General features: G+C 43.7%; 1 protein-coding gene across 1 annotated transcript in view; it reads right to left on the bottom strand.

The window, feature by feature from the left end:
• Positions 1 to 18,250, bottom strand: part of LOC309565582 (uncharacterized protein) — a gene marked incomplete at both ends in the record, with an annotated part of 129,887 nt that overhangs the window by 95,575 nt on the left and 16,062 nt on the right. Inside the window, 5 exons of the mRNA XM_082270536.1 lie at positions 11,489 to 11,521; positions 12,684 to 12,814; positions 13,589 to 13,700; positions 13,787 to 13,918; positions 16,445 to 16,583. Of these exons, the coding sequence (XP_082126662.1) occupies positions 11,489 to 11,521; positions 12,684 to 12,814; positions 13,589 to 13,700; positions 13,787 to 13,918; positions 16,445 to 16,583 (547 nt within the window). The remainder of the gene's footprint in view (positions 1 to 11,488; positions 11,522 to 12,683; positions 12,815 to 13,588; positions 13,701 to 13,786; positions 13,919 to 16,444; positions 16,584 to 18,250) is intronic.

Consider the following 18,250-nt stretch of genomic DNA (forward strand, 5'->3'; position numbering starts at 1 on the left):
TAATCTACATGCGGGGCGCCGGACGCATGGAGTTCAATGGGGATTTTTTTAGCCATGTGGTTAGAGCCAGATGCTCTCACAGGCTTAAAAAAAGCAGTGTGCCCCAAGCCCACCCAGTTGTGTGACAATAGCGAATGAAAATTCACTATTGTCACACGGATCTTCCTCCTGGCCAATCAGGAAGCGGGTTTTGAGACCCGTTTCCCGATTGGCCGAAAGGAGAAGCCATGCTATTGGGCATGGAGGTGGAGGGAGGAGACGCAGAAGACGGGGAAGAAGCCGAGGCTGCCGCATGTCCCATGTCTGTCCTCGCTGTCCTCTCCTGTCTCCCTGTGGGGGGGGGGGTATGGTGTGCAGCCAGGTGTGGTCCGGGGGGGGGCGGGGTATGGTGCGGTCGGTCTGCCAGCCCCCCCGGCCCATGGAGCACCAGCCGCCACTGATAGGTTGGTAAACAGAAGTATGAAGTCAAGCAAGAGTTTGGAAAGTAAGCAGATTATGGGGTTGATTTACTAAAGGCAAATAGACTGCGCACTTTGCAAGTACAGTTGCACTCTGCAAGGAAATTTGCTCCAGAGCTTAGTAAATAAGGGGAAACTCTGCTGATCTGCATCATCAATCACATGTAAGCAAAAATTATGTTTTTTTTTTTTTTTTTTCCTTGCATGGGATTGGGTATTTTTCCCAAAGTAAAGCTTCACCTTATTTACTAAGCTCTGGAGCAAATTCCCTTGCAAAATGCGTAGTGTATTTGCCTTTAGTAAATCAACCCCTATGTTCAGTGCAGGAGATGTTTAGGCAGAACTGTAAAATGGACACGCTGTAGGAGGGCTGTTATTAGGAGGTTGGTTGTGCTAACAAAGGAACAAACCAGGACAAGAGGAAGAGAAAAAAATGGTGGGAAACATAAGGCTGGGGTCATAGCTAGAACTACAGAAGAGGATACCAAAGTGCCACAAAGGTTCAGGAGGGATATTTTGCTAAGGGTCCTTTCACACTTGTAGGACCTGAAAGTCGCGCGACTTGAAGAAATACCTGTGTAGTCTTGAGGTGTATAGACCTCAAGTCGCATCAAAGTCTGACCAATGTAGTGCAGGGACTACTTTGAAGTCACACAGATATGAACGGTACTCATTGGAAATCATGGGGTACAACTTGTCATGCGACTTTGCAGTCCCAAGTAGCAGGACAAGTCGCACAAGTGTGAAAGGGGCCTAAGGCACCCATTTCAGTGTACTGAGTAGGATGTGTTTGACACTTGGTGGTTTTAGGGGTTCTGCTGTGCATGCCCCTGCTACCTTTATGTTTTGGCTAACAGATAGGAGCAGCACACACTTTAGGAATAACTTGCCTGGCTGTTGGAAGAAGATCAATAGAGCCGGATGCAAGAATAGCAAACTGGCAGCCAAAGGTGACTGTAGAGGTAGGTAGGAGGCCAGAGGCATAACTAGAACCTTCAGGGCCAAGGTGCAAGAAACCATGAAGGGCCACCCCGGACCCCTGGCCGGGGCCCTTCTCTTCAAGTCTGGGGCTCCTCCCACTGATCCAGGGGTCCTTTAATGTCGTTGCGGGGCCCTTTATTACGGTCCCGCAGCAGGACCCTTTCACAAGTTCTGCAGTGGGCCCCCATCCTGCTATCTTGGGGCCTCCCCACGGTGGTGGAATGCCAGGGCCGGTCGCAAGTGTGACCTTTGCTATCCTGGAAGTTCCCCCACTGGTGTCAGTAATTTTTATTTTTTTGGTATTTTAATTGTATTATTTTTTATCATTTTATTAAATTTTTTTACAATGTCACTGACTATGACTCTGTCCATTCAGAAAAGGAAGGAGCTGGTAAATTACATATTTACCGACCCCTTCCTGGTTCTCTATTGTGACACATCCCCTGCAGCAGCCGGCAGGAGAGGGGAGGGAGGGAGCCAGCAGCACAGTGAGGGGTGGGGGAACCAGAGGAGTACACAGGAGCCCAGAGACAGCAGAACACAAGTGAACTGGATAGGAGGAGTGGGGGGGGGGGGGCATACAGGGGAACAAATCTCCTCCATTTTCCTCCTGCAGCTACAGGAGGAAAAAGGAGGACAGTGATTTCTCTACATGCTGCCCCCAACGCCCCTCCTTTCCAGGTGTACAGGGGAGTCGCACAGGCCCCCTAGAGCATGGGGCCCGGTTGTAATTGCAACCCCTGCAACCCCTGTGGGATGGTGTTCTTGGGGTCATAGACAGCATTTCTCCTCTTCCAAACACGGCAGGTTGAGTTGATGCCAGAGAGCTTGATTTTGGTCTCATCTGACCACAACACTTTCATCCAGTTTTTTTTTTTCAGAATCATGTTCATTAGCAAACTTCAAATGGACCTGTACATGCACTGTCTTGAGCAGGGGGACCTTGCGGGCGCTGCAGAATTTCAGTCCTTCACAGCGTAGTGTGTTACCAATTCTTATTTGGTGACTATGGTCCCAGCTGCCAAGAAATCATTGACAAGATTCTCCCGTATAATTCTGGGCTGATTCCTCACCGTTCTCATGATCGCTGAAACTCCATAAGGTGAGATCTTGCATGGAGCCCCAGTCCGAGGGAGATTTACAGTTATTTTGTGTTTCTTCCATTGGCGAATAATCGCACTAACTGTTGTAACCCTCTCACCAAGCTGCTTGGCGATGGTCTTGTAGCTCATTCCAGCTTTGTGAAGGACTACAATCTTGTCTCTGAGATCCTTGGACAGCTCTTTGGTCTTGGCCATGGTGGAGAGATTGGAATCTGATTCATTGATTGCTTCTGTGAACAGGTGTCTTTTTATACAGGTAACAAGCTGAGATTAGGAGCACTGCCCTAAAGAGAGTTCTCCTAATCTCAGCTCGTTACCTGTATAGAAGACACCTGGGAGCCAGAAATCTTGCTGATTGATAGGGACTCAAATACTTTTTTCATTTATTAAAATGAAAAACAATTTATAACTTTTTTTAAAATGCGTTTTTCTGGATATTTTTTCTCCTTTGTCAGTGGGCAAACCTACAAATTTAGCAGGGGATCAAATACTTTTTTCCCTCCCTGTACATTCGCCTTGGTTCACATCCAGGCGTATGTATGTAGGTGCATGCATCTCATGTAGGGCAGCCCATTCAAGTCAAAGGTCTGCCCTAGCCATGATTTTGTGTACTTTCCTGACATGCATAGATGTGATGTCTTATTTATCTTAGAAAGGCTACACTGAGCACAAACCTCTGTTGCCTATCTGCACTCATGTACTGCACTCTTCATTTTATTTGTTTGCGAAGAATACAATCCTGTAAATAAACTTTTTTCACAATGTGAATTCTGTGTCTCAGTGTCTTACCCTTTTCATTTTTGGGATCGGGATCCTTTGGGACATCTAAAAAGTAATACAGACATGTCAGTATGCTAGAGGACCTCCGGAGTTATCAAACTGCAACAATACATTACACTCCAGCCTAACTGAAACACTTCCTATTAGAATTATGAGCCAATCAGCCCAATTCATAGCAAGCTAACACTCTAAGGGCTCTTTCACACATGGAGTCCATCGGCGGACTCCGTTTATCTCAGCGGGGGATCGATCCGCCGATCGCCAGCTGGGCAGGAGGATGACAGCTGTGTCTCCCCGCTGTGTGTGGAGACACAGCTGTCAGGTCCCCATACATCTCTAGGGGGGAATCGGATGGGAACGGACCGTCGGTCCCTTCTTATCTGATCCCATCCGATCCGCTGGATGGATGGAAAATAGGGTTTCCATCTGTCCAGATTTGATGGATTGGATGTCAGCGGACATGTCTCCGCTGACATCCGATGCCCCATAGACATGCATGGGGTGACCGTTCAGATCCGCCAAAAAAAACCTGACAGGCAGAGCTGAACGGTCCGCATGTGTGAAAGGGGCCTTACTTTTAGACCCGGTTCACACAGGGGCGACTTAAATTCGCCCCGACTTTGAAGCCGCCCGTGCAGCACGTCTTTAATCACAACTTGCAAACGACTTCTCTAATAGAAGTCAATGCAAGTCGCTCCTACTTTGCCCCAAAGTAGTGCAGGAACCTTTTTCTAAGTTGGAGCGACTTGAGTCACTCTGATTAGAACAGTTCCATTGCACAGAATGGAGCGCTACCAAGTCACCTGACAAGTCGTGGCAGTGTGAACCTGCTCTTATTGCTTGCTTGTCATCAGGGAGCAGTTGATATGCAGGACCAGCACCTGACACTCTCACATACTGTTTTTTTTTTTAGCAATTCTGTCCAGTAAATATAATTAATCCTTTGGCGCCAGCACCTCCCGAGTCCCGGCCCTTTAAGGGGCTTTAGGTGCTGGGAAGCGGGGTTTATGATCATGTGACAACCGTGAGCAAGCAGTAATTGGGAGCTTTCCGTTAGCCGCCGGTGCTGGGAGCGTGCAGGGTGCAGCTTGTTTTGCAATATTGCATGCAAATATGCGGCCGCTCAGGACCCACCCACCAAGAGGCCGCATATTTGCGTGCTGTAGGCTCCTAGGGGTAACTAAACCCATAACAGTAAAATTAATCTGTATTATATATAAATATTTATCAAAATGAAGAATTATACCATCAAGATAAAGATGAAATGGGAAAATTTAGAACTGTCTGGAGAAAGTGGGTAGAATACAGGAAAACCACCAAATATACATAATTAAAAGGAACTTGAAGAGTGACCGAGGAAGGATGTAAGGAACGGGGGGGGGGGGGGGTGCGGGGGAATTGTAATGTGATTTTATACGATGGTTATGTGAGCCAATCTTTTTTTTTTGTATTCTGGATGATCAATAAAAATTTGAATTGGAAAAAAAAAAATGCAGTAAAGCATGCTTGTTATACTCACTGTGGGACCTAAGGGGTTATTCTCCACATTATGTAAAAAGGCTGTTTGATCCTGTCTTCTCCAATCCGCCCCTTCTATTACTGTCCTAAATCCATCTGCTGATAGTACAGAGCCTTGGAGGCACTCTGCACATGCTCAGTTTGGTGTGTATTGCTAGAGGGTTTTTTTTTTTCTTTTTGGGGAGGGTGCATGTGATTAGCATAAGGCCAATCAGCACTTTCCAGACAGAGGGTCAGGGGTCCTGCACCCTTATAGGACAGTCAGAGGAGAATGAAAACTCCTTCTACAAGCTTTAAACAGACACTGATAGAAGTCACAAGACTGCTATATACTGCTGATGAGAAAAGGTATTTTATATTTACTAAAATAATTGCATTTCCGTGTACTGTGGGAGACCAGATATAGTGAATGCAGGCTCCTGGGTTTACTAATACTTTAACAGTACAGTTAGTACAGAAGATGATCAGCGTAAGGGTCACAGATCAGCAGCAAAGCTGATCTGTAACTCTATTTAGTCCTATCATAATGTAATCTCTCTTACCTTGTACTGCGGCCTGCTCTGATCCATGGGACTGGGAGTGTCAGAACCTGGATCACCTGCTGGTGGGACTGTGGTTCCCTGGATGGAGGGCTGTAATTCCAATGTCCAGCAGTGGGTCCAGCCAGCAGATACCAGTAATCAGTTTCCAGCTGATGCTGGCTGCAAAGAGACACCCACTGGTGGACACTGGAATTACAATCCTCTGACCAGGGAACCACAGTGCCACCAGCAGGTGATCCATGGTCCTGACAGGGAAGTAAGGGAATCTCTGGTTTCCATTAGCTGACTGATATAGCAGCTACACAGACCACCCAGCCTGTGAGTCAACTATTTAGTTGTGCTCATGCCAACACCCATTGCCTGAGCAATAGGTTTACTTCCTAGCCCAAAGTCAGTTCCTGCATTCTTACATCTATGGTTACCAAATTTGGCTTGTATTTTATTTTTTTATACTTGTTTACTGCCCATGTTCTATCAGAATAGCGCTACCTATCAGATTCTGCAACCAGAAGTGACATTTGGACTAGACCAACTTACTGCACATGAGCCATGCGTCCCAACATGGCCGCTATGCCAGTTCCAATAGGTTTCCTAATGTGACAGAACACGAAGCAGCGACGGACATCTTCTTACACCCACGCAAGTCTTGAATTATGCATTTATTTTAGCAGTAAACTCACCTTATAGACTGAAATACAGAATTTCACTGCGACCGAGTGAAATAGTCTATTTCACTATATAATCAGTTTGTTGCTGAGCAGTGCGGGGTGTAGCAAGATGGCCGCCGCCACCTTCTACTTGCAGGTTTCTCGCTATATTTACTATATTACAATAATAATAGAAATGTAATACTGTTATTCAGTATATAAGGTGAGTTTACTGTTAAAATAAATCTAAAATTGTGGAAGTAAGAAGATGTCCACCTCTGCTTCGTGTTCTGTCACATTAGGAAATCTACTGGAATGCATAGCGGCCATGTTGGAACGCATGGCGCATGCACAGTAAGTTGGTCTTGTCCGAACTTCACTTTTCGGTTGCAGAATCTGATAGGTAGCCGTCAGGGGAGGACTGGGCCAGGGGGGCAGGGGGGAAACTGCCCCCTGGGCCGCTCTAAAGCCCCATAAAAAGGCTGCACTGTTTCTGCCACAGACATGCCTAAAGGATTCCTGGTGAAGAGAAGTTAAAAGCCCCCACCGCTGACCTACTGAGAGCGGGTTTTAAGACAATGACAAAGCGCAGGCCTCCCCACAGCATGGATGGTATAAACTGTGTCTGAGCAGAGGCCGGTTCCATGCCCCACTGGAGACTCATCTGCCCCGGCAAAGCCCCAACCGAGCTGTCCCAGCTCTTTCCAACCTCCCCCTGCTGGCCAGGTCAGCCGGTAAGTGGAGAGTATCTGGAGCAGGGCTTCAGCTTGGAATGGGGGTCAGGAGGAGGAATGAGAGAGTGGGAGGGGGGGTCGACCCACTCTGATCCTTTGCCTGTCCCTGTTTCTAAATCTGCCTGTTAAATGCTAACCCATGTGGTGCTAACCCATGGTCAGTTGCCATATATATATATATACACTGGTGTGGCCCGAAGGACGCAAACTAATATATCCTTCAGTAAAGTCCATCACCCCTTTCTGGGTGCTCTGGTGAAGATCTGGTGCTGTGTTTTTAGACTTGGTGCCCTTCCCTATCTGCTTGTTTGGAGAGGGCTCCAACGCTTTCCAAAAAATGCAAATAGCACAAATGGTTCATTATCCATTATTTTGTGATGGTGAGTTCCCATTGCATCAGTGCAGGAAGCTGATTTTTTATTATTGAGAAATCCATGAACGAAGATAAAAATTTTCTAAAATTTTCCAGTCTCGGGTTACCGAAACCCACTTACAGGTCTACCGGGAGACTTTCTTAGCTTCAATGGTCAGTTTAATCATGAACTAATATAATGATTTAGGAAGAAGAATATTATATTGTTACTTTTTTTTATATAGTCTTAATTCTCTGTCAAATTATCATACCTTTTACAGGTGTTGAGTCAATGGGTTTAGAGACATCTAAAAAATAATAATATGGAGGTTAAACTATAATATTGGTACCAATAAAAGGAGAGATACAGTAAAACCTTGGCTTGCGAGTAACTTGGTTTGAAAGTGTTTTGCAAGACAAGCTAATTTTTTTAATAAATTTTGACTTGATATACAAGCGATGGACCATGGACACATAGGACCATGTGATATTTCAGTTTTTCTTTTAATAAATCTGCAACAATGTCAACAAATCTGTGTTTTTCTGTCAGTATGGGGTGCTATGTGTACATTCATGAGGAAGAAGAATGAACTTAAATGATTTTAGCAAATGGCTGCAATATAACAAAAAGTGAAAAATTTAAGGGGGTCTGAATACTTTCCGTACCCACTGTATATATATACATAAAAAGTACAGTAAAACTGCAGGAAAGGGCACTGGGGGCAATGTAATGTGATTTTATTTTATTTTGAATAGTATCAGTGTGTTTGGTGTGTTTCACATTTGAATTTGCCGCCGGTTCCACCCCCCCGCGAACGTCACGTCGCCGGAAACGGAAGCCGTGGCTCGCAGACGATCGGGAGGAAGCTCCGCCGCCGCATTCCGCCCGCATTCTTCGCTGGATCCCGGAGAAAAGGTAAGTAAAACCTCTACCAGGATCCAGCGATCTTCCTAGCAGTACCCCGAGTGTGGCTCGGGGTTACCGCTTTTGGCTCTAAAATCTAACCCCGAGTCACACTCGGGAATACCGCTAGGAAGGTTAATGACCAGGCCCTATTTTGCGATTTGGCATTGAGTTATTTTAACTGACAATTGCGTGGTCGTGCAACACTGTACCCAAATAAAATTGATGTCCTTTTTTTCCCACAAACAGAGCTTTCTTTTGGTGGTATTTGATCACCTGTGCGATTTTTATTTTTTGCGCTTTAAACAAAAAAAGTGCAACAATTTTGAAAAAAAAAACAAAAAACAATATTTTTCACATTCTGCTATATAACATTCACACAAAAAAAATTAAAAATCAGAAATTTTTAACATTTTAGGCCAATTTGTTTTCTGCTACATATTTTTGGTAAATAAATCGCAATAAGCGTATTTTGATTGGTTTGTGCAAAATTTATCACATCTACTAATTATGGGAAAGATTTATGTCATTTTTATTGTTTGTTTTTTTAACTAGTAATGGCAGCGATCTGCGATTTTTTGCGGGACTGCGACATTGCGGCAGACAGATCGGACCCCTAACTGACATTTTTGACACTTTTGGGGGTACCAGTGACATTACTACAGTAATCAGTGCTAAAAATATGCACTGTTACTGTAATAATGACGCTGGCAGGGAAGGGGTTAACAGTATAGGTGATGAAGGGGTTAAATGTGACCCTAGGGGAGTGATTCTAACTGTGGGGGGCGTGGCTTCTGAGATGACCATAGAGACCTGTGATCCTATATAGAAGGATCACAGGTGCTCTGTGATCATTCCAGGGAGAAGAACGGTCAGCTGTGTTTACAACAGCCAACTGTCCTTCTCTCTTAGCGGGGAACGATCGCGGGTGTCAGGCGGCAAACGGAGCCGCCTGCCCCATGCATCGGCTTCCCCGCTGACGATCGGGGGCAGGCTCGCCCCCTAGCTGCCACCAGGCGACCAACATACTGATACGTGGTTTTGCCTGTAGAAACCAATCTGCCACTGTATATATATATATATATATAAAGTAAGCGGTCGGCAAGTGATTAAATGTAACCATATTGCTACACTTAGAGGCGCCTCTCTTTTCTTTTATACTCTGTAGCTCCTGCTGGATTTTGCTTCTAATCCCCTTGTGGAGGTGCCATTTGTGGATGGACATTTTAAGGTTACACAACCTATCACATTGCTATAATATTTTTATATGGACCATAAACTGAAGAATTTATGAATAAATGGTTGTGGAACAAATTATCTGAGTTTCCATTATTTCTTATGGGGGAATTCACTTTGATATAAGAGTGCTTTGGATTACAAGCATGCTTCCAGAACGTATAATGCTCGCAATCCAAGGTTTTACTGTATAAGCAAAATTAAGGAGCAATGGCATGCCATAGCAGGATTTCCAATATTATTTTTTTGTTTACACTGTGTACCCCAGAAGCCAAGGAATTTGGTGTACTTGAAATGCAAATTATGACCAACTCCTTTTGCCACAAGACCAGAACATTTTGTACCTCATTATTGGCCAGTGAAACTGTTCATCACTTTAACCTCCCTGGCGCTAATCCCGAGTGTGGCTCAGGGTTAATTTTCAGTACCAAAAGTGGTAACCCTGAGCCACACTCAGGATTACCCTGTAGTGACACTTACCTTGTCCCCCAGTATCCTCCGGCTGATGCCAGGGATCAGAATAGCGCTACCTATCAGATTCTGTTACCGGAAGTGATGTTCGGACGAGAAAACTTACTGCACATGCGTCATGCTTTCCAACATGGCCGCTTTGCGTTCCAATAGGTTTCCTAATGTGACAGAACACGAAGCAGCGGCGGACATCTTCTTACACCCACACAAGTGTTGAATTTCAGACTTATTTTTGCAGTAAACTCACCTTATATACTAAAATAGACTATTTCACTGCCAGTCTATTTCACTATATAATCAATTTGTCGCTGAGCAGTGTGGGGTGTACCAAGATGGCCGTCGCCACTTTCTACCTGCAGGTTTCTCGCTATACTTACTATACTATACTTACTAGAATACAATAATAATAGAAATGTAATACTGTTATTCAGTCTATAAGGTAGGTTTACTGCTAAAAATAAATCTAAAATTCAAGACTTGCGTGGATGTAAGAAGATGTCCACAGCTGCTTCGTGTTCTGTCACTTAACGGCCATGTTGGAACGCATGGCGCATGCGCAGTAAGGTTTTCATACTGAACGTCACTTCCGGTTGCAGAATCTGATAGGTAGTGGTATTCTGATAGAACACCGACATCCGTCTTCCGGGTTCCCTTCCCTGTGAGCGCCGCGACGCAGGGGGGCAGAACCGGGTGGGAAATTAAAAAAAGTACACAAAACATAACATGATACATTATAATCTGTTAGGATTACATTACTGTATCAAATCATTTCACCTCAGTTTTGTCCCCAGTGCTTTGTCCAGTGTCCTACCTGCACGTTTACTGTTTTATTCCTTTTATTTTTATTATTATTTTTTTTTATTAATAATTGATTAACCAATTAATTTATTAATAATTTTATTCACTTTTACTGTTTTATTCCTTTTATTTTTATTAATATTTTTTTTATTAATAATTTATTAACCTAATAATTTATTAATGTATTAATAATTTTATTCACTTTTACTGTTTTATTCCTTTTATTTTTATTAATAATTTTTTATTAATAATTTATTAATTAATTAATAATTTTTGTTCACTTTTACTGTTTTATTAATTTTATAAAATTTTTTTATTAATAATTTACTAACCTATTAATTTATTAATAATTTTATTCACTTTTACTGTTTTATTCCTTTTATTTTTATTAATAATCTTTTTATTAATAATTTAGTAATTTATTAATAATTTTTGTTCACTTTTACTGTTTTATTCCTTTTATTTTTGTTAATATTTTTTTATTAATAATTTATTAACCTATTAATTTATTAATGTATTAATAATTTTATTCACTTTTACTGTTTTTTTCCTTTTATTTTTATTAATAATTTTTCTATTAATAATTTATTAATTTATTATTAATTTTTATTCACTTTTACTGTTTTATTCCTTTTATTTTTATTAATATTATTTTTATTAATAATTTATTAATTTATTAATAATTTTTATTCACTTTTACTGTTTTATTCCTAAGAATTACAGGCCTACGATATAAAACAACAGATTTCCAAAACAATGTACCGCTTTGACATTCATAAATACTGACATAATCAGACCGTCAGGGAGGTTTTGGGTCCAATGGTGAGGTACAGGAGACGGGAAAGGGCTGACTAAGTTGGGAGCTGAGGGCATGGAAGCTGGTCAATAATTGCATAGCAGGGCATCCCACATTTAGGAGGTGCCTGCTGATGGCATAAAGTGCTTTACCAACCAGTCATCTTACCTGTTTTAGAGGTTGAACGGACAATCGTTAGATCTAAAAAAAAAACATCAAAGTAAAATATATTAGTGAGATCACTGTAGCAACAGATACATATTTAATCCTCATAAACACAATACATTTCTCCTGATTTTATAGCAAATAAATATCAAGGACAATTGACTGGGGCAAAAAAAAAAAAAGAAATACACTTTTACCAAAGGTTCTTGGAAAATTGGGGTAATCTGTAAGATAAATGAATAAAAATATAGAACACAAACCAAATGCTTCGTAAGAAACCTTTTGACCTAACATAGCAAATTTATAACTATCTTGTTTTTTGGTTTTTTATTTTTTATTGAAAACGTCTTGCCTTAAAGAAAATATATATTAGGGATTATTTAACCTTTTATTGATCTGGGGTTATTGAAGCCTAGATGCCCAGGCAATATTTGGCAGTTTTACCATGCCATGGTTAACATGACAATAACTCTATTACTAATTTACATAGTTACATAGTTTGTGAGGTTGAAAAAAAGAAACTAATCCATCTAGTTCAATCAATAAGAAAAAGATATTGAAAACCCCCATTGACACAATCCTATACCCACAGCTGATCCTCAGTAGCGATGGGCGAACGGTTTGGCCTGAGCAATGAGTTTGGGCCGAACATTTGCCTGTTCGACCGTTCGCCTGAACGGCCAAATTTGCAGGGTGTTCACCCAGATGAACACCCGGCAATGCTGTGCCCTGATTGGGCAAAGCTTTGCCTAATCAGGGTGCAGTATAAACTGGTTGTTAAGGAGCCAAAAAGCCGGCCGCGGCCTCCTTAACAAATGATGAGTCATCAGCTGTCAATGGTTTTCCCCGCTGAAAGCTGAAAAAAAAAGTGTCGGCTAAAAAAGAAAAAAAAAATCCTATAAATAATAAATATCGTGCCTGGGGGGGGGGTCCCCTTAATGTGCCTGTAAAGTGGCGCATCTTTATCATGCATTAAACATGCTGCAGCAAAAATGGCATTTCTAAAAAAAAAAAAAAAACGCATTTAGAATGACTCGCGGTTACAATTGCCGCCTCCCAGCGATTAAAAAATTCAAGGAAAAAAATGGCATAGAGTCCCTCCCGAAATCCAGACCAGACCCTGATCCTGGCATGCAGTAGTGGGTTGTCTGGTAGTTATTTATATAAATTATAAATGTATCATTTATAGGATACATACCTTTTGGCAGGAGGTACGAGCTGGTTGTGTTTGAGGTAGGGTTTGAGGTAGGTTGTGGTATTGGAATATCTTCACATACGGTATTCCTTGTGGCAGTGCATTCCTCTTTAACGCGCTTTCCTTTACCACATCTAAAGAAGATAACAATTTTCATATTGCGGGACAATCAGCAGGTATCATGAGCTTTGCTAATTGGAAAACCTCAGTCTTGACTCAGCAGGAGGGCGGTTTGGGACCTTTGCAGAGAGACCGCTGCTTCCAGTGGCAAAGGCCCTTCTCTACAGCAGCCTTTTTCAACCAGGGTGCATTGAGGTTTTTTTGAGGGGTGCCTTGGCAAAAGGCCTAAAAATTGCCCCAAAATTGTATAGAAGCCTTTTAGTTACACAAAGCCACCAAAAGAAAGCTCTATTTGTGGGAAGAAATTTGGATACAGAGTCACACGACAATTGTCAGTTAAAGTAACGCAGTGCCAAATCGCAAAAAAATGGCCTGGTCATTAAGGGGGTAAAACCTTCTGGGGCTGAAGTAGTTAAAGAAGGCAATTCATGGGTTATCTGCTCATTTTTATCTAGGGGTGAGGAGAGTGGAGATATACTTACCTAATCCGCCAATCGTCCAAGCACAAGACTGGTCCCCACCTCTCCTGCCCCCCCCCGCATGCTAGCGGTCTTGTGAATAGACTGTTCCTGACATCATCACGCCCATAGACCGCCTCTGGACATGAGGACAGCAGGAACAGTCCACTGCTGGATGTGGGGGAGCACTGGTTTTCAGAGAATTGAAGGATTAGGTAAGTATAGCCTTTTCTTGCACCCCTGGAGTTAACCCATGAAGTGAGGGCACAGCCCCACTGCATGGGGAAATAAACCTTTTCCCCTTAAACCCTAAACAGTATAATAAGTTACCTTAAACACCTATTGCAGATTTCACATACGTCTCCTGGGATGCAGTACGTCCCGGGTTTGCATTGGCAGACTGTGTCACTTTTCGGAGTACACGCATATACCTGGACTTGATCTGCAACACAAAAGTCATTGAGTAGGTTGTCCTCCTGGTAGGAATGATCTATGATCTGCACAGGAAACCTCGGCTGCTGCACTCACCTGATCTACAAACCAGACAGGTCAAGCATGACTCAAATCCACTGGGACTAGCCAAATAATCTTCTCCGGCAGAACAAGGCTGACATGATCCGCGTTGGTGGTTCTCAGTGCAGTGATCAGTGACGTATGTACCTAGTATAGGAAGGATTTATCACATTATACATTCCATAACATGATATGTAAATTTATTTATTTCAGGATTTAAAACATAATTAATCTTATTAGCTTTTCTATAGAGCACACGTGTCAAACACAAAGCCCGCGGGCCGAATCCGGCCCTCTAAGCCAGGGGTCCTCAAACTACGGCGCTCCAGCTGTTGCAGAACTACACATCCCATGAGGCATTGTAAAACTCTGACATTCACAGACACGTGACTAGGCATGATGGGAATTGTAGTTCCTGAACAACTGGAGGGTCATAGTTTGAAGACCCCTGCTCTAAGCCATTTCATGTGGCCCTTGTACCTTTCCTGCAGTTGGGGCACCGTCCCCGTGTCCGCCCCTACCGTGCCTCAGCAGAGAGGAGGACAGAACTCCTTCAACAGATCCTGTGCATCTCTGTGCAGACAAGGAGAGACTCATCTTTGACCCCACTGTAACGGACCGTTTCAGCAGACAAGGGGTTAAAATCCGTTTAGGCGATATGCCCCTTTCTGAGAGACAGGCACAGCTACTTGCAGGACACCAAACTCCCGAACTGGATACAAAATAGCACTCCAACCTGGAACCTCACGAATAGCTGCTAGCAGACGAACAGGAAAAGCATACATCAGCTTACACTCCTAGCAATCAGTCTCCAACAGCATACAGTGAATCCCCCCAAGAACGAGACAAAGCTCCGAGTTGAGGGTAAAACAGGAACAACATTTATTGGAAGAACACAGCACACTTTTATACAGAATTTGGAACATCCTTCCCCCAACAACCCCTTTCCCATTGGTCAATTTCACAGTACCTCTCCAGACTTGCAAATGAGGGCTCGAAAATGAGTCAGTAGTGATTGGTCAGATAGCTTTGACCAATGCAAGGAGACAGAAGCCCCAGGGGGCAATCAATGTAAACTATAGTCAGACACAGCACAGTGGTTCCCTAACGAGCCCTCAATACACATTACTCTGAGTGTCAATACCTCCCTTAGCAGACAACAGGTGAGGTCATTAGCACACCTGACAAAAGGTGAATGGGGAGCCACCTTAGACAGTCCGTCTCCTCAGAACTTCCTGGAATGACCATATTAGGAGTTGACTTCCTGTTCCTTACAGTTTACAGGAATAAGTTTTAGCTTCCAGGATAGAGGCAAGACTCCATTAGCCATATTGGTTAAAGAAACACAAAAAGACACAAAAATGCATAACTCCCAGTCTACTGAACAGAACCCCCACATTCAACCCATCCCCAGATAGCCTGGATCGGAGCATTCAACATATCCAAACAGCGCTCAGATGCCACAAACATAGTCAAATTGCCATGGGGTTTACGTTTGGCATGGGCTGATGAGAGGGTCCATAGTCACCTTGCAGGAGGCGAGCAACCAGGCTTCTCCAATGCCCAGTGGCGAGATTGGTCTCGTCACACCCACCACCCCCCTGTCTCAGCAGACGGGAGCAGGGAGGATGACAGAATTCTTCTTACAGATCCTGCACCTCTCTGTGAAGGCTGTAGAGTGGCCTTTTTGAACCAGGGTGCCCAGACACCCTTGGGTGCCCTGAGGTCTCTTCAGGGGTGCCTTGGCAAAATGCATAAAAATTTCCTTTTAGTTACCCAAAGCATAAGGTTTACGTTTTTCACCATTGCGATCAGTGCTTTAAGTGGCCCAAAAGAGGTGCCGGTACTCTATTATAGCCTAAAAATTTTGTCCCCCCCCCCACCCCACATCTGGGTCCCCACAGAGCACCCCCCCTGGCCTCTCCTGGGACTCCGGAGCAGGGGGACTCGCTTGTGGTGACTGGTCTGGCTCTGGAGTGGGAAATATTCTTGGGGGGGACAATTGAGGGCGCAGATGTCCAAAATGAGCGTACTGGTATGCTAAGGCGCACAGAGAGGTGGCGGTATGCTCAAGAGCCATATTTGGAAGTGGCGGTACTGAGTACCAGTGCATACCGGCCCACTTAAAGCACTGATTATGATCTTCTAGCCGCTGGCTTGAACCAATGGTAACAACCAATGACCCTCCCCTACCCCTCTCTGTCAGTGCTAAGGGGCACAATAGCTGAGTGATGGAGAAAAAGTGAGGGAGAAGAGAAACATTGGAATACTAGTCAGTACCAGTGTGCAAAAGTGTATTGGATTTGGAAGAATAAATCACCTCTAACGCTGGGTGTCCTATGTGTGTGGATGTTAATGTCTTATGTAAAACTATTAGAATCTTTTTTACATTTTAGAATGGGGTGCCTTGAGATTGTTCATAATTTTAAAGGGTGCCTTGACTGAAAAAAGTTTGAAAAACACTGAGCTAGAGCATATCCCCGTGAAATGACCGTGTGACCCATACAAATCGGAGGTGTGCCCAAACCTTTTGAGATTTTATATATGGAAATTTACGTCACCTTTTGAGATTTTTTTTTTTTTTTTTTCCAAACACCTTTTGAGATTTTATATATGGAAATTTACGTCACAATGACAAAAAAAATAATTAAAAATCTAAGATAAACTTCTCACCTGCTGGGCATTTCTGGCAACATATCTCCTGGAATGAATACTCATCTTCGTTACATTGTGTTTCTCGTAGTGTTCGGTTATGGGATGGCAGATTTGCCAGGACTTCTGGCTGTGCAGGAAAACAGAAGATCCCCCTAACCTGCAGGAGGAATTACAGAAAATAATGTTACGTGTTTGTAGGTAAAAACATGTGCATGAATACACTGGTCAGGAATGGCGCGAAAAATTCTTCACAGCTTTTTAAAGATTTTTACTGAATTTACTGTTCATACAGAGAATCTACAGAGCAGCCAAGCTCAACCAGGGTTCCATGGAACTCTAAGGTTCCTCCAGAGTTTCCTTGGGCTGTGTCTGATTGACTTTCCATCTGATGGTGCCTAAATAGTTCTAAGGCCAACGCCACTTGGAGGAGCCAGTGGCATGACATCAATACTCTTCCTAGCTGTCTGTAAGGGTTCCATTCTGTCCATTACTAATCCATTCTTCCCATTGACCACCAGCTTAAGGTACATTTTTTACCACTGACCCTCGATTTTTTTTTTTTTTTTAATCAGGGATCCCATAGACCCGAACCTTTGCCAGATGCTTTATAGCATTTAATTGGAAAAAAAACTACTCCCCCTTCCTAAGCTTCTCTGTATGCTAGGAATGTAAAAATGTAGAATTGATGGAGAAACAGACAGCTAGAATTAATGATAAACTGGAGGCATATAATCTTGTCTGGGAAGTGTGGCACCTAAGGGAGGACCTGCCTTGAGTGGACTTCCCCAGATTTTGGCCATACTCTGGTTGTCGGGTGCTACTGAGGTTTAGGGATGTTGCGATATTCCTTCTCCTTATTCTTTCCTTTCATTCTTCCTCTCTAGTCTGTCCGTTTTGGGTTCTTTTTGGGGATATTTTGCACTAAAGCATTTCGACTACCATGATAGTAAAGTATTGAGCCTTCCTTGATATCTAAATGCTTGCACACTGTTAATTTTGAGTTGCAATTATTTGCCTTTCATAGCCTATAACAAAGGTCATTGTTGCTACTTTTATCCTGCTGGTTTGACCTCTTTCCATATTTTTGATGTCGTCTACTAGATTGCTTTCTTGTATGATATGATTACTAATTGTCTATTTTGTACACAGTCAGGGGCGTAACTACAGGGGTTGCAATTGCAACCGGGCCCCATGCTCCAGGGCCTGTGCGACTCCCCTGTACACCTGGATAGGAGAGGCGGCGGGGGCAGCATGTAGAGAAATCACTGTCCACCTTATTCCTCCTGTAGCTGCAGGAGGAAAATGGAGGAGATTGGTTCCGTATGCTGCCCCCGACACTCAGTGGTGTATTTAGGTTTTGTGCTGGCCTAGGCCTGACTAAGTTTGTGCACCCCCTAATTTAAATATGGCCCACCCCTTCCTGTATAGGCCACACCCCTTCCAGTTTATGACCCGCTCTGTCACCTGTACACCACAGTCTATCTGTGCCCATCAGCCAGGGGCGTACCAAGGGGTTGGCGAGACCGGGGCCCGCCAGGGGCGCAGGCCGAGGGGGGGGCGCAAAAATCTTTTGGCAGTGTTAGTGATTTTTGTGCCCTCCGCTCAGCCTGCGCTCCCGGCACCCCCAGGCAGCATGCAGCTCCATCCAGGGCTGAAACAGTGAGAGCGGCTGAGCGGGCAGCCCAGGAGACTGAGACGTGGGGAAGGAGAGCAGGGAGGGCGGGGCAAGCAGCGATAGGCGGCCGGTGGAAGAAGATCTTCGAAGATGCGGGCACAGCACCCCTGCTACCTGCCAGAGCCTGGAGCCCCTGAACTCCCTCAACC

Source organism: Pelophylax lessonae (assembly GCF_965119305.1).
Source record: "Pelophylax lessonae genome assembly, chromosome: 10".
Taxonomy (NCBI): domain Eukaryota; kingdom Metazoa; phylum Chordata; class Amphibia; order Anura; family Ranidae; genus Pelophylax; species Pelophylax lessonae.